The 23,778-nt window shown below is 41.9% G+C and overlaps 1 protein-coding gene across 3 annotated transcripts in view; it reads right to left on the reverse strand.

The window, feature by feature from the left end:
* Positions 1 to 2,387: 2,387 nt before the first annotated feature.
* Positions 2,388 to 23,778, reverse strand: part of ZCCHC2 (zinc finger CCHC-type containing 2) — a 55,503-nt gene continuing 34,112 nt past the window's right edge. Inside the window, exons 9-15 of one of the 3 annotated variants that reach the window (XM_032603076.1) lie at positions 23,091 to 23,226; positions 21,562 to 21,626; positions 21,079 to 21,173; positions 17,440 to 17,568; positions 11,414 to 12,898; positions 10,419 to 10,491; positions 2,388 to 5,223 (exon numbers count right to left, since the gene is read on the reverse strand). In XM_032603076.1, the coding sequence (XP_032458967.1) occupies positions 10,424 to 10,491; positions 11,414 to 12,898; positions 17,440 to 17,568; positions 21,079 to 21,173; positions 21,562 to 21,626; positions 23,091 to 23,226 (1,978 nt within the window). In that variant the 3' untranslated portion in view covers positions 2,388 to 5,223; positions 10,419 to 10,423. Of the gene's footprint in view, positions 5,224 to 5,442; positions 6,168 to 8,412; positions 10,492 to 11,413; positions 12,899 to 17,439; positions 17,569 to 21,078; positions 21,174 to 21,561; positions 21,627 to 23,090; positions 23,227 to 23,778 lie in introns of those variants that run through there. The other 2 variants (XM_032603077.1, XM_032603075.1) reach the window with 2 other exon arrangements.

The following is a 23,778-nucleotide window of genomic DNA, read 5'->3' on the forward strand; positions in this document are numbered from 1 at the left end:
GGCAGCCCTGCTTGAAGCCCGGCGTGGAAACGGCTTGCTTCCTTTGCCGTGCACGTCTCTGTAAACACACTGGGGAGGAACTCGGTCCTCTGTGTCCCAAGTAAGGTTGAAGAAGTTACGAAGGGATGTCGCTGTAGACCCACAATTTCTGTTCTCTGGGCAAGTAATAAAAGGGCCAGCGGTGGCCCAGCCGCTTAATCTTGCCGGTTGTCCCTTCAGAGGAGGTACTTGGAAGCCTCCAGGGTCCCACCCCAGTTGCCAAGTGCACCCCCAGCTCTGCATTGAGGACCTGGCAACCACTACAGGATCCCGCTTCTGACATGTTGCCGGACGCCCGCTGGAGATGTCTGGCGCTGCGTCTGAGAAGAGTAAAGACGCAGGGGGACCCTCTGGGCTCTGTCCCTTGGTGGCCTCACATTCCCGTTTCATCCCAATAAAAAGAAAAAAGCGTTAAAAGAATGCTTTTAAGGAGAAAATATTTGCAAAGCACAAAGGATTGGTGTCCAAAATATACAAAGAATGCTTAAAACTCAATAATAAGGAAATAAACAGCCCAATTTAAAAACATCAGCAAAAGATCTGGACACCTCACCAAAAATGACAAACACGTGAAAAATGCTCCACATCTTATGTCATTAGAGAATTGCAAGTTCACACAATAAGGTGCTACTACGTACTTATAACGGCTAAAATCCAAACAAGGACAACACCAAGTGTTGGTAAGGATGCAGAGCAACAAGGACTCCTGTTCACCGCCGATGGGAACGGAAACGGGGCACCACTTTGGAAGACAGTTTGGCAGGTTCTTACAAAACTAAACATAGCTTACCATATGATCCAGCAATCGCACTCTTTGGTATTTACCCAAGTAAGATGAACACTTACATCCACACAAAAACCTGCACAGGGATGTTTAGAGCAGCTTTATTTATAATTGCCAAAACCTGGAAGCAGACAAGATGTCCTTCGGTAGGTGAGTGGATAAACAAACTGGCACATCCAGACAGTGGATTATTCAGAGGAAAAAAAAAAAAAAAAGAGCTATTGAGCCATGAAAAGAGATAGAGGAAACTTACAAACTTACATGCATATTACTAAGTGAAAGAAGCCAATTTGAAAAGGCTACATACTGTGTGATTCCAACTATATGACCACCTGGAAAAGGCAGAACTATAGAGACAGTAGAAAGATCAGTGGATGCCAGGGGTGGGAGGGAGGGGTAAAAAGGCAGAGCATGGGATGTTTTGGGCAGTGAAACTATTCTGTATGATACTACAATGCTGGATACACGTCATCATACATTTGTCAAAACCCACCGAATGTTCAAGACCAAGAGTGAACCTTGATGTAAACTGTGGACTTTAGTTAGTAATAAAGTGTCGATATTGGCTTATCAGCTGTAAACAAACAAACAAAAAAGATATAAAATGCGTGTATAGGATGACTGCAATTATGTAAAACAAAAAGAGCTAACAGGAAAGAACAAAGCCCAGTCATAATCCAAAGGGAGGCATTCCTAATTCTGACAGGCCCTAAAATAGGAAGGCAGGTTCTGAATAAGAAAGTATTTTTAAAGGAAATATAATGTTGTGTTAGTGCTCCCTGTATGCCTGGCACCACGTTGGAACGTTTTAACCCTCACAAAAACCCCAGAAGGTTGACACTCTTGTAATCTTTGTTTACAGGTAAGGGAACTTGCTCAGAGGCCCCAGCTCAAGTGACAGCCTTGGGATTCAAAGCACTACATTATACTGCCTTTAAAAATAAGTAGCAACTAGAGTGAGGTTAGTTGTCCATCCTCACATCCTTCTGTCTTCCTCTGGCTCTCCTCTCAATCCCCCGCAACTGTCGTCTTAAAGTTACCAGTGACCTCGTGACTGTCAAGCTCGTGGCCATACCTCCTGACCTCTACTGTATGTGGCAATGACGACCATTTCATTCTCAAAGTTTATCTTCCGGTCTTCAGGGGACATTCTCCACTATCTGGATCCTCCTTCTCAGCCTTCTTTGACGGATCGGCTTTGCTCTCCCCTGCACCCACCAAAATAGACATTGCGAACTTCCATTCTCTAGGTGTGTGTTTGCAGGGAGGGAGAGTTGAGGAGTGTGTGTTTTAGTGACGCCCTTCAGGTGACTCTACTGCAGGTGACCCAGGGCCACGCTGTGAGACAAACACTGGATGACCAGGTGTCACTCAAGCACCACAAATTCAGCAAGAGTAAAATAATGCATGTTTTTTCCTTCCAAACCCTTGCCCGTCTGGCTCCCTCCCGTCTTCATACCCTGCTGCCCCGCACCTGCCCTTACCTGTTCCTCCCACCCTCTCACCTCCCTACCCAGCATTCCTGAAGTCGATGACATTTTCTTTGCCATCTCTTTACCTCTTCACTAAGAATATCTCACTTCTCCCTTTCTGGCCCAGCGGAAATGTTGTCCTTTGAAAACCCTTTCCCAGTTCTCAGCAGGCAGAGTTCACCTGTCCACCCACTGGGACCCCACGGCTTGTGACCAGGCTGTAGCTGGTTATGCCCCTCGTGACACTCAGCTCCCAGCCAAGAGATATTTGCTAAACAGCTGATGGAATGTGTGCACCAGAGGTGATCTCATTTTGCTAAGAAGACCCAGCAGCAAAAAGGAGAGTGAAATTCCTGCACTCGCACGTAGGACCTGAAAGACACCGGAGAGCGCACCTTTACTTAGAGAAGGTTGCTGTGTGTCAGGGGTCAGCAAGCTTTTTCCATAAAGGTACAGACAGTACCTCAGGCTCTGAGGGCCACATGGTCTCTGTCGTAACTGCTCAACTTGACCATTTCTGACGAAAGCAGCCACAACGAGACAAACGAGTGGCCGTGTTCCAAGAAACTTTATTTGTGCATACTGAAATGTGAATTTCATATAATTCTTTTATGCGTCATGAAAACGTATTCTTTTCAACCATTTAAAGATGTAAAAACCATTCTTAGCTGTGGACCGTAGTTTGTCCATCTCTACGTGTTGCTGACCTGTGAGCTATGGCTAACCCTGTGTCCTTCAGCACAGGACTCGGTACGCGAGCTTCGTTTTTTGACTGGAAGGCCCCCCCAGGTGAAAACTGTATCAGTACAAGTAGAGGAGAACCTAGAATCTTGAGGACAGGACAGAGCACCTGCTCCTCCGCTGGACCAGACACAGTCAGAAGCCGGTGCTGCCACCTAGTGCCCAGCCAGCCCCAATTGGGGTCTTTTCTCTTGCCGCTCCCTAAGGACCTGGAAACATTTCCTGTCCTGTTAGCACATGGTGACAGCTGGGGTTTGTGCTCCTGGCCACACCCAAAAAGGACTTCAAATCAGTTAAACAAAAGTGTAGAGGTAAAGAATTATAAAAACTTGATAAATCACTTAAAGTGAAAAAGTAAGCTTCAAGCCACAGAATTCTAAGGTCATTTAGCTCAGTTTCTACCACTCTTTTCCAAGCAACACTCAGCTTTCGGGTAAGAAAAATGAAGGTCCAGGAGGGCCAGGTGTTCAAGACGACAGAGTTTACGGCGGAGCTGGCCTGAGTGCTGCCTACCTTACCCCAGTGCGGGGTGCCCTGCACTGTCACACCATGCCTGTAGCATCCTGTGACCCAGGCACAAAGAATTGGAGGAGCCTGGGGGCTAAGAGCGGCAGGTTCCAGCCCCAGCCTTGCCACTGACCCGCTCTGTGCCCTCAGACACTTGGGCGGCCTTCATGCCTCAACCTCCCCAACGGTAAGATGGAGCGGAGTACCCACCTCATATGGCTGCGGTGAGGCTGACACGTGCCTGCCCCCCGCTGGGCATGAAGGCGTTCGCCACCATCACCAATGTCCTGAGCACCTACTGTGTGCCAGACACTGAGTGCTTTATGTATTTTGCCAGATTCAATCCTTATAACTATTCTAACAAAGTGGATGTTATCCCCATTCTGTAAATGAGCCTGAGAAAAGTCAGGCGTACTGTGGGTGGGTGCTGAAAATAAGGCTTTACCAGCGCCACCTCTTTGTACAAGTTCACCTGATGGAGGCTTCCAATGCAAAAGTGAGTTACCATGTCACAAATACCCAACCCTGATACGCTAGCAAGAATGAGCACCGAGTACTAGGTGACCGACCTGGTGGCATTCTTAACATCCAGAAAGGCTTTTGGGGCGGGTGTGACTGTCACCGTTCCTGCTTGAAGGTGACTTTGCCTCTGTCATTTTTGGTCTTTGGAGTGTCTTTGAGTAGCGGTGGCGGGTAGAGGGAGTGCTTGGGACAATCTATATATAACGGTCAGAGCTTTTCAAATAGCAGCAGTGAAGTATCTTTCCTGTGTGCCCTGCTACTGCACTTCTTAACTTCTGAAGTCTTAAAATTATGGACTAGCCACCAAATGCTCAAGAGTCACTGAGACATGTGGGGACAATAAAAACCTTTGCAGAGCAAGATTCAGTGTTCCAACAGAGCACATTGCTGCATGTTTCAAACCTTGGATGTAGGCAACAGCTGCTGCTCCTTGAATTCATCTGAGACAGGCAAACGCTGAAAGCCTAGTTCTAAAAGTACTGAGGTCTCCCAGCTCTGCAAACTTTCCCTCACCCCTTCAACAGAGATACAGAAAAGAGACATTCTGACTGACCAGGACCCAGCCCACTCCTCTCTCGGGAATCCAGAGGCCCCATGGTTCTTAAGACATGGGTGCCTATCGCTGTATACGGTTTAAAAGGTCACTGCCCTGCGGTCAGAGAAGAAGCAGTTGCAGGCCAGGAAGTGGGGCAGGAGGTAAGCACTAATCTGAAGTTGGGGCCTGGCCTTCATCACTGGTGGCATGTCTGTGGCACTTAACTCCTCCGAACCCTGAGTTCCTAATCTGTAAAACAGGGAGGAGGGAGACCCCATACCCTTCACAGTTGTGCAGGCCAATGAGCACAGAGAAAAGTGCAAAGGAAACTCTAAAGGACCATCAATGCGTTTAAGATGAGATTGCAATGTCTGAAAGAGGAGACCGCTCAGATTACTTTTATGGCCAGTTGCCTGCATTCTTTAAGGTTTTGAGCACAGGTTTACAATCTCAAATGTTTTCTGCCTTACGCTCAATTTTCTCTACATCAGGTCAAGTGGGCAATGACGTCCGCTTGCTTGCATTGTCCTCGTCCCCCACCAGGCGGCGCTGCTTCCCAATTAGCAATTTCTTTTGGTGAGAGGCTGGCCGAGCGAGACCTTTTACAGTGGATCAAGTCGGAGCTGCAAGAGGAAAAAGACAGACAATGAAGAACCACCCAGCCCCCCACCTCGCCCCACCCCCAAAGTTCAAGTAGCAAATCAGGATCTTAGAATTAAGAGCTCTGGAGACTTGAGGCCAACAGTCACTGAAGAAGAGGTGTGACTGCAGGCAGGCAGGATTTTTGATGCCTACACTTGTGATGTACCCCACTTTCCAGAGCAGGAACGAGGGAGCCTAAAGCCATCTTGCTTCCAAGATGGACAGACATTTGCATACACACAGAGTTCACGTCATATGTACCCATGCTCCAATGTAGGGGCTCACAGTTTTCAAAAGAGGACAGCATTTAAGAATTAGGTCAATTTTTCCTGAAACGTGGAAAAGTTATTTTTGCACATATGAGTACAACAGCTGTGATTCATAAGCAGTGGTATACTAAAATACTGATGTTCGATTGACCTTAGGTATACAAACCGTGCAAGCGGACGGGCGTGCTCTGGGAAAGGATGGTGCTGCCCTCTGCAGGCGGTCTAGGGCACTGCAGTGAGAACACGCCCTCATCTGAGTTTACACCTTGCCTCTCAAATCTGGGGCCCCAGAGCCCTTCATTCTCATAATAGAACCCAACTGCAGACTGTCTTCCATCCCCGAGGAAAGGTCCAGAGGTGCAGCCACCATGTTTATGGTCAGGGCACCTCTTTCGTCTTTCATCCCCCAGACCTCAACTCATTTCTCTGGACAGAAACGGGCCCTTTCTATGGGTGGGGTAGGCGGAGGGAGTCAGCATTTTTCTTTATCCTTTGAGAGGAAAGATGGAAGGGTTATCGGGTTAACTACTGTCACAGCTTGCCTCCATTTGGTTTCACTGCCTTAACCTTAAATGTTTTTGTAATCAGTATGTAGAACTGAAAAAAGGTGTCCTCCAAGCTCAAATGGATGGTGGTGCTCAAGTACTAGATGCTACCTGTTAAAAAAAAAAGAGAGAGAGAAATTATTTTACACTGTGCTTTAACCTTTTTGGAAACTTCTCAGAAAAATTAGATGTTTAGCACTTACATAAAAAATTAAATGTGGATTTGCCTTGTAAGACCTTGTTCTACTTTGGTACTGCAAGACTCAGCCCATGGATATAGAGCCCATAGCTACCTCCACATAGATTTAATTTTTGAGCACAAGAAATATTTTGTCTTTTATAAGTGGACAGAGCTGAAACAACTAAGCTTAATATAATGAAGAACTACAGTTACCAGGCTCCTTGCCACCCAGAGAACCACTGCCTTCACACAGACTTAACTCTCATCCACATTTTCCTCGTCTCTGAAAACAGAATCACAATTCTCCTGTGCGTTGAAACGGAATTCAACTAACATTTGGGTGCCTCCTTGGTGCTACTTCATCATGCTGGACCTTTCCCATGTATTATGTAATCCTCACAGCCGTAACTTAGACCAGCTCATCTTCTATCTGGGGAAAACATGGCTCTGAAGCCCGGCGTTCCTTCCATCCTCTTCCTTCCTGTCGCCTCATCCTAACCGGTCTCTCAACTTCCAAGCCTTCTTTCAAAAACTATCATCAATGTATTTTTTCTCTACTTAAAACTTGGCAACTTCCAATTTTTCACTCAATCAACTCCAAATTCTCCAGTCTGGCTCTATTTTACCTACTGAACCACAAATCTCATAACTCTTTCAAGATGTTCCCTCTATGACAGCTGCCTGTGTCACCTCCCGACCTCACAACCCATCACCTCGGGTCCTGTGCCTTTCCACACACCTTCTGCCTAGAGCGCGCCCCCTGGTCCACACTGGTCCAAACCTCGCCCGTGCTGTCATGTCAGGCTCTCCTCCACACTCACCTCCTCCATGAAGCCTCACACAAATCCCTCCAAGCCTACACTTATTTCTCCCTCCCCAAGCCGCCGCGGGCACTATCACAGCATTGGGATATGGACTGAGGGGCATGCATGCTGCTGGTGAGAGTGTAAACCACTTGGAAAACCACATGGCGAATCTGGGAAAACTGAATACTTGGCATGTCCTACAACCCAGCACTTGCATTCCTAGATGTATATCCCTGGGAACTCTCGCACATACAAGCCAGGAGACTGGTACAAAACTGCTCCTGTTACAAGAGCAAACGAGTGAAAACCACCCAACTGTCTGTTGACAGAACGGATAAGTGTGTGTGTGTGTGTGTGTGTATTGTTCTCCCCCAATGCAACATCAGGACTGTAAAACCAGATGAGTAGAGATAGTCACAGAAGACGAGGTAAAGGGTACCCTTTCTAAAAAGCTCAAGAAAAGTAGAAATACACTATATTTGGGGAAGGAGGATGTAAAATGTGAGGGGAAAAGAGGATAGTGAAATTGAGAGTAGTGGTGACGTTGCGCAGTGGGGGCAGGAAGGAGAAGGGTCGGTTAAGGGACACAGGTGATGACACTGGAGGTGTGTGAGTTAACTGGAGGCGGGTCCATAACTGCCGTGTGTTACGTGTAGGTGCCTGTTTGCTGGCTAACAGAAAAGCCATCAGGGGTCCTGTGATCTTTTCAAACCTACGGCCCAACTGGGTACAGAGGGAACGTGCGTTAGGTGGCTCAGGACAATCATTCTTAGTGTCCGTCACTGCACGGAACGTTGGGAACAACCGGAGGGGCTGGGCCGAGTGACATCCGTCGTCACCAGAGGACATGACTGATGCATGGATATGTGGAAAGCACCTCCCCACAATCTCTTATAAAATTACTGATTGTGTAAAGACTGACTTGAGACTGGGTTACACAAGATAGAACCAATGTAATTCAAAGGTACTGTATTGGGAGAGTTTCCTGGAAAACAAAATAGTATTAATAAATTTGAGGAAGTAAGTTAGGTCCTCTACGCTTTCGGTGAGGGAGGGCCTGAACCAGAAACACCGCTCTTGGGTGATAAGAACTCTGTCTGAGCCGCCACGGTGCCTCTGGCACACAGTGTGTGCTCAGGAAGCACAGAAGTGCAGACTCTTCTTTCAGCGGTCACACAGGTGCCCCATATATATAGTAAGGCTGCTTGTGGGAAACATTTCCAGATGGTAAGTAACTTGGGGATTCACTGCCCACATTGCAGGAAAATAACGGGTTGATTCTTTAAAAAGGGAAAAAACCCCAAACCCACGAGGTATGATGTCCTCCTATCTTTCACTTTTACAAAATTTGCAATAAAGCACAATTCTTAAGCCATTTTTCATTTTTTTATTGCTGTTAATTCAAGGAAAAAAGGTTGCATAAAATCCAATCTGTTCTAGAAATATAAGTGGCCTTTCCAGTACATAACATTTCAAATATCAAAGTATATGGTAAACATACAAATAAGGAGAAGGTAACATACCTCCTATGTACAGTACAGTCTTTTAAATCATAAAATAAGCTCCGTAAAGTACAACTGGCAATGGTTCACAATGCGGTCCAGATGGGGCTTATCAAAACTCTCACTTGAACAACTCAACTGCAGCTCAACAATTAATTTAATAATGTGGTCCAAAAATACCCAGATCAAACAAAATACATTTAATCAAAATAATTTCCTTTACTCGGACTTCTTCTCTTTTTAAATTAAAGCTTTCGCCTACCCCCCCTTCACACCCTCCCCTTCCTTCCCCTTTAACTCCCACCCCAGAAAGAAGGTTTCAAAATGTACATTGGTGCTATAAATATAAATTCTATCTGTGAAGCATTACACGAAGCTTCTTTCTTCAAGTGTTTCCTTTTGTCTGGCAATCTGTTAGGCTTCCGAACCGAGACCAGATATTCAAGTTCCTCTGCTGCACACCAACGTGACCCCACACAACAAACATCTGTCGATTCTGCCCTGTACTGAGGATGGGGAAACAAACCCAACCCCAAGCCCTCAACCTGCGACTCTACAGTGGTAGCTGCTCACTGCTGTTGAATGCAGCGGTCCAAACCTGCACCCCGTTCTTCCAGATAACCTCAGTGCACTTTAGGAAATCAAAAATTACCTGGAAGCAATTTAGTACATAGATTGGCTTTAAAAAAACTTTTGTTTTTAAACAGCAGCATTAAACTTAGTGATGTGACACTGACATGATTCATACCATCTTAACACACGCAGAATTCAGTCTTTCACATTATAATCAAGCATAGTGGTAAACTGTTATAAAAGTGACTTTGCTACGAGACAAGTTAGGGAACAAATACCTGACTTTTGTAGAAACGCAGAGCTTCTGTTCAGATTGCAATAAAGCATACACATTTTAAACACAATGGAACACTGTAACAGTTGGTGTAGGAAAAGAAATCTTGACTCAAGTGTCTCTTTTACATGACACAGTGGTAGACTACAGGTAAAATTGGCTGTTGATTTTCATGACAAACAAACACACAGAAGAACCACACTCACACTAGTTTGTTCACTTTATGTCTCTCTGAAGCAACAGGCTAAAAAAGTATGATGAAGTAAAAAGGTTTTGTTTTTTTTTTAAAGAAAAAGCTCTTTGTCCACTTCATATGTCATATTTTCTCAGTTTCATATGATTTTACTTCCTCCTCTCTCTTCCACTTGTTTTAATTTTTATTTGGACAACAAGCACTGCATATATGTATTTACGTGGTGCTGTTTATTACATATATACACACTATTTTGGGAATGTGATTCTCCCTTATGATTAAGGTGAAACATTCTACCCTCAATTTATATGCAGAGCAGTTTACAAAGTGTGGACAATGCAGTGCCAACCACTCCTGCGGCCACTGGAAAGAGTGAGGGTGGGGGAGAAAAGCGGAGTGTAGGACGAAAGTGAGAAAAACTGGGGAAGAAGCAAAGTTTTTTTCCAAAACCATAGGACTGTCACCAGTGTTATTAAAAAAGGTCAAATACACAGTTTTAAAGATTCAGTAAACATCGCACACAGCAAGTATTCAGTGTAAAAAAAAAAAAAAGCACGCATCAGCATTTTCCTTTTGGTAGTCTGTTTGGATGTTTAAATTACATGTATCATACAGATAAGCCTGTTGTTGTACCAGGAGACCAGAGGCTCAAAAGCAATGCATTCTTTTCTGTTTTGGACATTTTGGTATAAGAGAAATGAAAACTCCCAACTGCATAGAAATCTAGGAAATGTACAGACAAAGAAACACAAACAAAATACCTTTCCTTTCCTCCCCTCCACACCCCAACCATGACTCCCCACACTTCAGTGTATTAAGTAGGCAAGCTTTACTTGTTTCAGTCTGCAGAATCCAACGTATCATTAGAAGGGGGGAGGGGAGGTGCGTATCTCAGTCTGTAAGTGCCTAAAATGGGAAAGACAGAACTGCTAAGTCACTGCGTACAATGCAATGCATCACAAACCACTACAAGATATCAAATGGGCATGCTCCTCAGCCGCTGCTCCTTCGGCAATACTCGGACCGCAAAATGGTCCATAAAACGACTTTTAAAAAGTAATAATGAAGTTTGTGCTTTAAGTTCAACCTAAAGCTATCAAACTCAATTTTCCCTTAAAAATGTCAAGCACATACTCCCAAGTCAAGCCTTTTTTCTGTGTGAGATCTGGCAAAATGACAAAAGCCTAATGTGAGTGAAAGGTAACAGTTTCAGGTCTACACTGAACTGGGTATCTTACACGTACTTATTGAAGAACAATTTCTTTATTCTGGTGGTAATAATATTAAACTCAGTTTGAATCTCCTTACTCCAAAATCCAGTGCTTAAATATTTTGTGCCTTTTAAAATGTAATAGCACTGAAAAAAAAAGTGTCTGCTGGGAAGGAAGGGTGTAGCATGAGGCCAGTTGGTTATGCATAGATAGACCCAAACAACTAAAAATCTTCCATGTCAGATGACTATCACTTCCTAGTTTTTCAGCATTTAAAAATTTTGCTTACTCTATGACACAGGATTGTAGCTTTAAAAAAAAAAAGTGCTGCTAGCAAGAGATTCGCAAATCCCCATTATATTCCTTAAGAAGTGCCTTTATGGTTTATTCCTTAATTGGGAACTGAATTTCTCTGAGCTTCCTTGTGCTGTGTGTGTGTCCTGTGTGTGTCCACACTAGGTTTTGCCGTTTGCACTTTATGATTTGTCACGGAAAGCACAACATCCGTAAACAAACACACAACAGCTCTTTCTGCTTCAACAGGATCACCGTGATCACCAGGGGAGGGAGGGACGGGCACACTCAAAAACAAGTCCTCTGGGAGCTCTCATGATTACCTTGTTGACTGGCCTCCATGGACGACTGCTTACACTCCTGTGCATAGTGCCCGCTCACACCACAGTTGTAACATGAAACGTTCCCATTCTTCTTGGGCCCCGAACCGCTCGTGCTGGCGACTACATTAGGTGCTGGATACACAGGATAGAACCTCCCGAATCCTGCCATCTGCTGCATGCCATAGTTGGCTTGGACTGGGTCATGCACCAGTCCATTTGCATATGGAGTCTGAGGCAGAAAAAAAGGAAGTTGGTTTCCATTGCTCTGATGTGCTTGGTTGAGGTAGCTGCCATTGCAGATGGATGGCAGAGTAAAGAACGATGGGACTCGGTACATTGGTCCAGGCATTGGATTAGGATAATAGTAACTATTTAGCTGAAGGTTTCCATTGGTCCCACAGCTGCACCTTCGCCCACAAGAACCACAAGGACCTGAGCCCATCTGCTGTGGAGGCAACACTGTCCCGTTGGCGTTCGTGTTTCCCACAGCACTGATGTAAGACGTGCTGTCGCCCTGCGCAGTACTGTGTGTCAAAGCAGGGCTCGGGCTTGGGGCGGGACCGGGGGTGTGGGTAGGAACCGCGGGAGGAACACTCGACTGGGCCTGGCTGATGCCTGCTCCCGCGGACTGGGCAGACGGTGCCGCCGTGCTGAGGACCGTGGAATTCTGGCTGGGTAACACCCCGGCAGCAAGGGGAGAGCCTGGCAAGGGGTAGGAAGCTGGTGGCTGTACGGCCGAGAGGCCAGCTGCTGGAAGAACTACCTTCACATTGGTAGGCTGAGGGGCTGTCCCTGTGTTTCCCTCAATCTGAGGCACCATTTGATTTAGTCCTACCACTTGAGATGCAGATTTTGTGATGGGGTCTGTGGTAGCAACAGGAGATCCTGGAAAACTACCTGGATTATGAACAGGAATAAAGGCAGTGTTTGGTGATCCGACGCTCAGACTCCCGGTTGGTTGCTGGGAGAGGTTCACCGTGCAACTCTCGGAAGATCCCTGCGGCGGCGGCAGTTTTAGCCTCTGAATTGTGAGGTGCAAAGCGGGAGTACTACTATGTGGAAGGAATGTTGATGGAACAGGTAAAGGGGACGCCAGTAATTCAAGGTGCTTTTCTGATTCTGCAGTAGAAGCTGTTGACCCTAGTATTCCGACGGGGGTTGAGTTCGTGGACTCCCTTATTGCAGAGAGAGCAACAGGGCTAGGAACAAGCATCCCTATTGTTTTACCATCAGCAGATTTGGGTGGAGGAACGACCACCTCAGACTTCTGGGCACCATTGTGCATGACACAGTGTAAAGTTGGCATAAAAGAAATATGCTGATACTTGGGTGAGCTTAAGGGATCTTCTAAAAGGTTTGCATCGTCGTTTCCTAATGAAGCAATCTGAACAGGTGGCTTGACAGTGACAGTCTGGTTGACAGAACCATAACCTGTAAACCTGGTTGTGGATGGATTTCCAGAATCCTCAGAATTGCTGTCTGTGTCTGAGGGAAACAAACATAACTAGATGTTAACACAAGCATAATCTCCCAACCTTCTTGCTAGAAATAAACTTTAAGTATATCTAAAGTAAACACTGAAGTTTGGACTAATAAATGTATCCCTAAGCTTCCTGACTACCAAGCTGAACTTCTTTTAATTTTTGGCTTTCTGTGGCCTTCACTGTAAACATATGGAGATTCTGGAAAAGAGGCAAGACTATGGAAACAATAAAAGCTTGGTGGCTGCCAGGGGTGGGGGCTCCGGAGAAGGATGAACAGGCAGAGCCCGGGGTGTTTTCAGGGCAGTGGAAATACTCTGTGTGATGCTGTAATGATGGATATGTATCATTATACATTTGTCCAAAGCCACTGAAGGTGAACCCTTAGATAAACCATGGACTTTGGGTGATAATGATGCATCAAAGTAGATTGGTTCATCCTTGGTAAAACATGTGTCATTCTAGGGAGCAATTGTTGATAACAGGGCAGACTATATATGTGTGAGAGCACGGAATATTTCTGTATCTTTCTCTCAATTTTATAGTAAACCCAAAACTGCTCTAAAAAAATTAAATCTTAAATTAAAAAAAATCCATGGAGAGGTAAGAAACAAAAGGTTAATGGAGACTGAATGAAGCACAGTATAAAATACAGACCTTTATTACAGAGAAAGGGATCAGATATTTTTAACCTTAATCAATTTTAGGCAATTCACTTGATTTATATTCTGTACTACTAAACCCGAGGTCTTCACATTTGTCTCACATAAATAATACAATTTAAAGGAGTTCAATCAAGACTATATTTAACTCGGGACTTCCCTGGTGGCGCATTGGTTAAGAATCCGCCTGCCAATGCATGGGGACACAGGTTCGAGCCCCGGTCCGGGAAGATCCCACATGCCACGGAGCAGCTAAGCCCGTGCACCACAACTATTGAGCCCACGTGCTGTAACTACTGAATCCCGCATGCCTAGAGCCCATGCTCCGCAACGAGAGGACACCGCAAGGAGAAACCCGCACACCACAACCAGAGAAAGCCCGCGTGCAGCAACGAAGACCCAACACAGCTGAAAATAAATAAATAAATTTATTAAAAAAAAAAAAAAAAGACTATATTTAACTCAAATATCCAGAGATAGGGAAGGGAACAGAGTTTTCTTAGAATGGAATAAATATTCTTACTTTTAAATATTTCAGTGGGGGAAAGAAAATTTAAAGCTACCATTATGGTCATAAAACAAGTGTGCTAGAGCACAAGAAGCAGTGCCATTTCTCCTAAAACAAAACAGCAAAGTGGCAGATACAAAATTGTACTGCATTTGTTTTTATTACTGCATCACTCTTCTGCTTGTAAACAGAAATAACTTCAATCTAGACTTCCCCTGGATTTCTTGACTTTTGGTATAAAGGGGACAAAAGACAAAATCTAACTCACAATGTTTAAATATCGTAAACCCAGATACTGCAGTACTATGTATAGAGACCATTCAGTTAAATGTAGTGCCTAATTTAACATCTTTCTGCCCATAAATATAAGCAGAATGGCACTGTGTACTTAAAATGTTTATATTTGTTAAGGTAATAATTAGTTATATTCAGTTAAGATGCTACAATTTTTTGAAACAATACTAAAAACAAATCATACTAGTCTTCCTGGAGAAAGGTTAAATAGAACCTTCCTGGAGAAAGGTTAAACCTGAACCAACCTACAGAATGTCAACAATGTTATTAATTCAACAATAATAATTTATATTAGAAGAGATTCAACTTATGAGTAAGTGGTTCTAACATATACTCTCCTTAATAGCTGAGGAGTTTCTGGTTAAACTTTGCAAAACAAAAAGTATCCAAAAATTAGTAACTTATTTAAGGCACTGTATTTATATCTGTACCTTCATACAAGTATAGAGTTAAAAATAAACATCTAAGTTCAAAAGAAGCTGTAATATTTTTCAGATGATCAATTAAATTTCTATAGGAATTGGGCTTTGTTTAAATCTTCTTAAGTCACAGCAAATGGCCCCATGACCCCAAATGGTTTTCTAAGCATTATAAGGACTCACCCAGCTATTTAGAGAGAGGTCCTCCTTTTTTGCGCTGACTCTGAAAAGTATAAAGTCTTACAACAAAACCCCTTTATGACCAACAAGAACAACAAAGCCACATGCTTTTCAAAGCAACCTTTTCATGCACTCGAAATTCTAAAGATGATCAACACTTGTTATCACAGTGGACATTTTCCCCCCTGGTTGGTTTCAGAGAGCCCTTAATGATCCTTCATTTAGGGAAGGCTCATTTAGTCACGCGATAACAGAGCCTATCTGAAAAAGGGCAAGCTCCTCTGTACAGGCCCACCAACTCACCCTATCTGATGACAGGAAAGGACTGCTGCAAAGTCATCTAGGCATGCAGATGTACCCTTAATTCTGACAAAGAGGCAAATCTGCATTGTTAGCTTAAGAGCCATGGATTATTGGTACATCCTACAGAATCGGGCATAGCATATTGAAAGCTTCTCTATTCTGGATAAGGCATAAAAATTAGCTCGTTTAACCTTCATAAGAGCTCTGGGCAGTTAGTTTCATTTTTCTTCTTTCATGAGCAAACTGCAGATCAGAAGTGCAGTGTTGCCTCAGATTAGCAGAACTGGCAGTAGTCACTGCATGCTACATTTGTCATGACTTCAAAGTAAAAGCTGGCTTTAACTGTATGTGATGCAGCAGAATCACTGTCATAGCTCCCTAAGATGTGACCTGACGGTATAACACAAAGGCTAAGGTCTCGAAGAGCTGTGGACTGTGCAGGAAAAAGCCACGTCTGAAATGCTGTTGTTAAAGGATCTTTATGATCTTTAAGTGGCCCAAGAGAAACCATTTATTACTGCCCACCAGCATGGACACACCTTATAACCAAGACACTATTACTAAGACGTTTATAGCCAAGATGTTATCAGATAACATTATCACTGTAAAGAATGACATCCTCATTCAGCATATACATTTTTTTGTGTGTTTGTGGACCATTTTTAAAGTCTTTATTGAATTTGTTACAATATTGCTTCCGTTTTTTTATGTTTCTGTTTTTTTTTTGGCTGCAAGGCATGGGGGATCTTAGCTCCCCGATCAGGGATCAAACCCCGCACCCCCTGCATTGGAAGGGGGAGTCTTAATCACTGGACCACCAGGGAAGTCCCAACATATACATTTGTGATACCTCATTTCTGGAATGGCAGGGTAAGAGCCTCTGACACTCCATTCCTCCATAAAAGCAACAAAAATCCTGGCAAAAACTATCAAAATCAACTTTTTCAGAACTCTGGAAATCAATTAAAGGCTCGCAGCAATGTGAAGAGTGTTTATTAAAGAAAAACAGCTGAATCTTGTAAGAATAGCAACCACTGCGGTATTTCACCTTGCCCGAATTCTTGCTCACATTCTCCACCTCTGAAGTAGCTTTGTAAACTAATAGTCTTGCAACTACAGTAGCTACGAAAACAAGCAGCCTAGCAGCCGCTCTAAGAAACATGGATTTGGAACTCTATAAAAGCACCTTCCTAAGGAACCGTCACTATCTGTCTGGCAACTTGAGTTCACTCTGTGTTAACAGCAGCTTACCCACAGGGCATGTGTCACAATCAATCTGCGGCAACCGTTTAACAACTTGGCTGCCTGGGCTGGCATGGCCAGTTGAGGCTAACAATAGTCTGACCAAAAAACTTAAAAGGAAAAACTGAAGAAGCGGATGTTCACAGGGAGCTCTGAAAAGCTTCAATATATTCCTGGGAATCTAAAAGGCCATGCTCATATCTAGGGCTATATATGCATGCCCAGGAGAGACCTAAGAAGGCTCTATACTCTTATTTCTGGCTGACTCTGAGCCTCCATTTAAGGAGGAATTGAAGACATAGTACATACAGAAAACAAAGCGCAAAAGAGCAGATGTAAATCCTACCTTATCAGTAATTACAGTAAATTTCAATAGGTTAAACACTCCAATCAAATGGCAGAGATGGGCAGAATTGCTAAAAAACCATAATCCAACTATAAGGTGTCTTTAAGAGATACTTTAGAGTCAAAGACACAAATAGGCTTAAAGTAAAAGGATGGAAAAAGAGGTACCCTGCAAACACCCAAAAGAGAGCTAAAGTAGCTATATTATTATCAGACAAAATAGATTTTAAGAAAAAAATTGTCATTAGAGACAAAGAAGGATATTTATAATGATAAAAAGGGTCAATCCATCAGGAAGACATAAACGTTATAAATATATGTGCATCTAACAATATGCAAGCTTTCAATCTTTCTACATTAACTCTACATTTTGTTGTGACTGTCTTCTTTCTCTTTAATTTCATATGCAGTGAAATAGGTTTAAAAAAAATCAACATCACTAGGAACTGCTAAGTCAGTGGTCTACACGACACCCTTTATGCCAATTAAAGTCAATAATGACATTTACAGTACCATAAAAATACTTATGTTTGACTGATTTTAAGAGCACACATTTTCCTCTGACACCCCCAAATCCCTCCAAAGAGCAAACCTCTGTCTTTTTCTTCTTCACTTTCAAAACTTTCTCTTCCATCATGTCTTGGGCTAGACGGAGAACTGTAACTCTCTGAAGATGTTTCTCCACACGTGTCATGTCCAGATCCAATGTCCAAATTCACATCTAAAAATAAGGTGATTTTTAAAAAATAGAATTGTTTAGTTAAATAAATTTCTGAATTGAACCATCAGAAATTAGTTACACCCTTAAATTTTTTTTTCCAAGTTTTTCTATAATTACCTAAAAAAGCTGGCCTCTGACCTAGGTAAAAATTCATTACTGAAGCACAATTTTATTTGAAAATAATTGACGACTTTTTTGCGGGGGACAAATGCATTCTTAGGCAGAGGCAGAGGAAAAAATCAATATAACCGACTTTAAAAAATCAGAATTAAGATTCTCTGCAGGATGTCCAATATTAGCACATTGAGCCGCTTTTTAAGTCTATACATTTTAACTCCTCAGAGCATGTTGTAAAATTCTTTCTTTAAAAGAACTCAAAAATAGAACTGACTGCCAAAAATGCCTATTCAGTTAAAATTTGTATGCCTGAATATTTAAAAAGAGTAAATTGCTTCCCATCAAGTAGACTGAGTAACCCCTGAGTTCTAACCAGAAATGATGGACTGGGAACAAAACAAAACAAAACAAAAAAAGCCCTAAAGAGCTTTAAGTTTCAGAAACGTAAAAAGAAAAAAGAAAAAGGCAGCTATTTCTCAAAATGAATTTATGAAATGATTTTGTTTAGATTATATAGCCAGCAAATATTCTAACCACCAAATGTCATATACTAATTTGCAATTTTCAAAGAACTAAATACATAAATGTAAATCTATGCTGAACATAATTTTCCCTTTCTGACAATCCAGGTGCTTCAGAATTGTGTAGAGTGTCATTGGAATTTTTATAATAAAAAAATATGTGATCCTTTGGAGTCAGAGGTGTGGCTGCAAAGTGAGGATGAAATAACTATGCCAAAGGCTATTCCACAAATTGCCCTTTTAAACAGAGAGATAAACTGTTTTATCTATCATGTCTCAAAGAGATTTTAAAAGCAAACACACTGCAAAAACACAGATGATGAACAGCACTGACTGTTTTGGGGAGAAGACAACATGGAGGGACACAGTGAGGGATTTATTTTGTTCCCTTTTGTACCTTCAGAATTTTGAACTACATAAATGTATTTTACTCAAAATAGAAGTTAAATTTTAAATTAAAAATAAATAAGGGCTTTCCTGGTGGCACAGTGGTTGAGAGTCCGCCTGCCGATGCAGGGGACACGGGTTTGCGCCCCGGTCCGGGAAGATCCCACAGGCCGCGGAGCGGCTGGGCCCGTGAGCCATGGCCGCTGAGCCTGCGCATCCGGAGCCTGTGCTCTGCAACGGGGGACGCCACAACAGTGAGAGGCCCGTGTACCGCAAAAAAGAAAAAATAATAATAAAATTAAATAAATAAATAATACTTATCTTTAACTGAGTTATTTAAAATTTTCAGCTTCAGTATAGTATCTACATTTATGATATGCGTGATTGTTCTATTAAAAAAATCTTAAATATATCTTAAGTTTACTGAATGCTTAAAGGTAATCACCTTCTTAAAGGTAATTCCTTAGTATTTCAAAGGGGAATTAATAAACAAAGGGTTTTCCCTTTAAGTTGGAGCCAGCAAACATCTGAGCTATACTAGACAATAAGACAAGTTGTACAAAGTATTGATATATATATTTATAGTCGTACTCTATAAATGTAAATATATATGAATCAGTGACATATAGAGAGAACAAAATAGACAGAAAAGGTTAATCTTGAATCAAAAATCTTGAGATTGTACTTCCATAATATTTGAAAATAAAGAAATAAAGGAATTAGAGCCTGAGATGTTATCAAAAGTTCTTATAGATAGCTAGTAGGAAGCAGCCACATAGCACAGGGAGATCAGCTCGGTGCTTTGCGACCACCTAGAGGGGTGGGATAGGGAGGGTGGGAGGGAGACGCAAGAGGGAGGGGATATGGGGATATATTTTTATGTATAGCTGATTGACTTTGTTATAAACAGAAACACACCACTGTAAAGCAATTATACTCCAACAAAGATGTTTAAAAAAAAAGTTCTTAATAACCTATACAGCATATGTTTTCTTCTAACTTATTAGAATAGGGAAAAGGAACCACATTACTGAACACCTCTGTGCTTGATACTAGCTAAATGCTTTTCTTGTTATCACATTTAAGTTTTACAGTCTGGTGAGGTAGATATTCTTCTTCTTTTACAAACTTAAGAAAATGGTGGAGTAAGGATTCAAACCCACATCTGTCTGAGATCAAAGTCCACACACTTCTCTGAAAATATGAAGCTAAAAGGGAAAGAACTGTTACAAGCTTTTTTGGCATAGTTCCCAAATCATGTGAAAGGCGAGAGAGTGATGTCATAAGGGTGGTATACATTTGACAGGAATTTCAACTATAGAATGACCTGATTTAGTGTGTGCTTTAGAAGACAGTGCAGAAAATGAACCAGAAGGAGGAAACAGACAGGGAGGCCTGGCAGAAGCTATTTCTAATCATCCACTAACAGAGAACTCTTGTCTTCCTTATTTTAGCTTCTCCCCCTCCTTTTAGCTGCCATCACCACAGGAAACCTCAAAGATACTGAAGTGTTACAATATACTCATAAACATGGTTTTTTTCCCATGTCATTATCCCCCCAAAGACAGCTCAGTTAATTAATTCAATGAGTGGGCCAGATGATTTTAGAGTCAAAATGCAACTATATTTCCTTATCAATATTAAATCTCTCTAAACAAATAGCTAGCTTAAAAATGTACTCCATTAAGAAAATGGATATATTCTGGTTATTTATGTTGCATCACAACTGAAGGTACTAACATTTGAATAAAATTTAAATTAAACAAATCTTATTTGTAGGGTCAGCTGTCAACATATGTGTTAGAAACAGACACGGACAAACACTTTCCTAGAGGTCTGTGAGCTTTTATTCTTTCTTTAAAAATCTTTACTATTAGTGCTGAAGGTAAATGTAACACAGAAAAGTTACCAATGAACCAGCACAAGGGACATTTCTCAGTCAAATGAACACAAAATCTTTCACTTAAAAATAAAAGGACCTTAAAATAATGGTGGGTAGATGGAGACCACACAAACTGAGTACAACGAAAATCTGAGGGTCTGAATTCCCCTGAAGTCCCATAAAACTCCACAAAGGACAGTCATTAAAACATGAAAAAGTCAACAAGATTTTTAAAAGTGACTTTACACAAGAACGGGTACAGGCTTCCACGAGGGTGGAAAGACCCCGCAGGTCCTGCGGCCTCTGCTCTGGAGCAGGGATTGGCTGAGAAGGAAACAATCGAGGAGACTGCTGCTACCAGGGGAAGGAAGAGGTGCCAGAGTGTCACTGTAGCAAAGGAGAAATTTACCTCCGTGGCCAGATCAAATTTCCTGCATTAAACAATTCTGAAGTATTAATGGAGTTAATTCAGAAATCACTATTCACATCAACGCAGGAAAAAAAGTGTTACCAGGCTTTGACACAACAGCCTGATACCTCCTGCAATAGGTACCCTGCTAAATATATTTAGGTGACGTGTATTTGAAAGAAAAACACCCTTACCTTTCACAGAACCACCGTGGGTGTGCTGAGGAGCAGATATTCGAATACCATTTATTCTACTATTCAATCTGTTGTCAGTTTTCTTAATTTTCTCCCTAAGCCGAAAGTATACATGTTACCCACATTGTTTATGAGTCCCTAGAGAACAACACTAAGTACAGTATTAATAAAATTCCCCTCAAATTTTTTTTATAATTAAAAAAAATGTTTAGTAAGGTACAATGTAAATCCAAGATTCACCCTTTAGTTTACAGGGCTGAGAATTTTGCCCCTCCAAACTGAATATAATATTTGACAATAGCTTTATTTTTATCAACTGCATGTGTTGATTATTTAGAACTGAAAAAATTTAAGTCCAGAGTAAAAATATAAAGAAAACGAATGGAAAAATACTATTTATACTACATAAATTAAACATGCCCGTCATCAAATGTTGTCTCTTCTTACCAATTCCTATTACTGGAAAGATTAAATTGCACCTACTTTTCTATTTGTGACTTTCCTTTTTTCTTACTTATTGAAGATAAACTTCGTTTTTCAGTTGAATGCTAGGGAAAAGAATAAAAAAAAAAATCTGACTAAAGCGAGACCATACTCGTGTAGGTATCCTCTTATTCTGATAAAAAACATTAAAATAATGCAGTCCCAGTTGTATATTCTAACACGTTTTTATTTCCAACCTCTTTTTTGAAGTTACCTACTTGACTCACTAAAATCTGCATATTCTGACAAATACTTAATATTAATTATGAGTATAGTATTTATTTCGTAGTTTGCTTTTAAAATGGATGTGTATTTTTTCTTCTCATCACAAAATAAAGCACAATCAAGTAACCGGTATTTGCTATATGTTTACTAATATTCTCGTAAAGTTCAGGTTGGTAAAACTGCAACACAGAATTGCGTCAACTCTAAGAATAAAAGGTGCTAGCGCTGAAGTAGAGGGGGAAAAAGTATAATCACAGAGACCTAAAACTCGGCCATTAAGTAAGCATGACCCCGATAACACACAATTCCTCAAAGTATGCTTTAATGCTTTAGTTCGTAAAAACACATTCCAGGAAAGGTTAACATTTGGATCTGAGTGTTGGCCAGTAATCAAAATCAATTTTCTAGAGAGAAGGTGGTTCTCTCCATAGCTGTACCAGTAAGTATCTCTCATGTATCTGTAGTGTCATGTTACCTAAACACACTTGAGAGCATTCTGTTCTCTGATTACACCAACTCCTAAAAACCAAGTATTTCCTAAGTACATTCAGGATTTGCTGGTAAACTGGCCCAACAACTCATGAGGGAAGGTCCGTTTCAAAATTCACATCACCAATAAATAGCAAGACAGTGACTGAAATGTGAATAATTCAAAAGCAAAAAACCTGGCATAACAATGCATCCCTAGTGAAACACTTTAGGCATCACAATAAAATGTACTAATATTTTAGAGCAATAAAAGTAATACAGGGCTTCCCTCGTGGCGCAGTGGTTAAGAATCTGCCTGCCAGTGCAGGGGACACGTTCGAGCCCTGGTCCAGGAAGATCCCACATGCCATGGAGCAGCTAAGCCCACGTGCCACAACTATTGAATCTGCGCTCTAGAACCCACGAGCCACAACGACTGAGCACGCGTGCCACGACTACTGAAGCCCGTACGCCTAGAGCCCGAGCTCTGCAACGAGAAGCCACCACAACGAGAAACCCGCGCACCGCAACGAAGAGTAGCTCCCGCTCGCCTCAGCTAGAGAAAGCCCGCGCGCAGCAACGAAGACCCAACGCAGCCAAATATAAATTAATTAATTAAATTAAAAAAAAACCAAAGTAATACATATACACTTCTTCAGGTCACAGAGGAGCTTAGATCATGTACACCAATTAACTTTGAAGTCTTACATTCAAACATTCCTTCATTTCTTCTTACCAGATACACTATCTGACATAATAATGCTTAAAGAACTCGACTCTCATGCAGCGACAATGCTTGAACAGTATGGCACGAAGACAAAACAAAGCCCCCGTACCTGGTCAGCTAAGGCCACACAGTGCTCCGGGTGCTGAATGGTGGTGCAGGTTTGCTTCCTCCAATCCATGATTCCATTCTGTTCAGAATACTGCATGGTGAGCCCATCCAACGGAGAACAACTTGTACCAATAGTGCTATCAAAAGAAGAGTTCACGCAAGTATGAAACTCTGTCTTCAATCAGCTAACCTTCTCATCTCATAATGAAGAAGCTATACTAATCCTTTCTTCAGTATATTAGTTTTTTATAGAATGCCTAGCAACAGCTCTAAGGAAAAAAGTCTACTATAAGAATAAACCAGTTCATACCTCTCTTACCTATTTAATAATTAATACCTGCCTCTGAGGAGGCTGACAACAGAGGCACAGTCTGTCTTTAGACTCATCCTGCACCACTCACAGCTGGGGTAACCCCAATCTCAAGAGAACCACTATGTACTGTGTGTGTCTAAGGCAAGTGAAGGGACAGGATAATGTGACTGAAAACCAAGAGAAACACACAACAGAAACAGACTCAGACAGAATCCAGAGAATGAAGTGACTGGACACGGACTCTGAATTAACAGTGTTTCACAACGGTCAAGGACTACAAGATGACAGAATTTTGGAAGAATACCGGAATATATAAAAAAAGAACCAAATTTAAATTCTAGAACTGTACAATAAACTGAAATTAAGAACTCAATGG

Source organism: Phocoena sinus, chromosome 14 (assembly GCF_008692025.1).
Source record: "Phocoena sinus isolate mPhoSin1 chromosome 14, mPhoSin1.pri, whole genome shotgun sequence".
NCBI lineage: Eukaryota > Metazoa > Chordata > Mammalia > Artiodactyla > Phocoenidae > Phocoena > Phocoena sinus.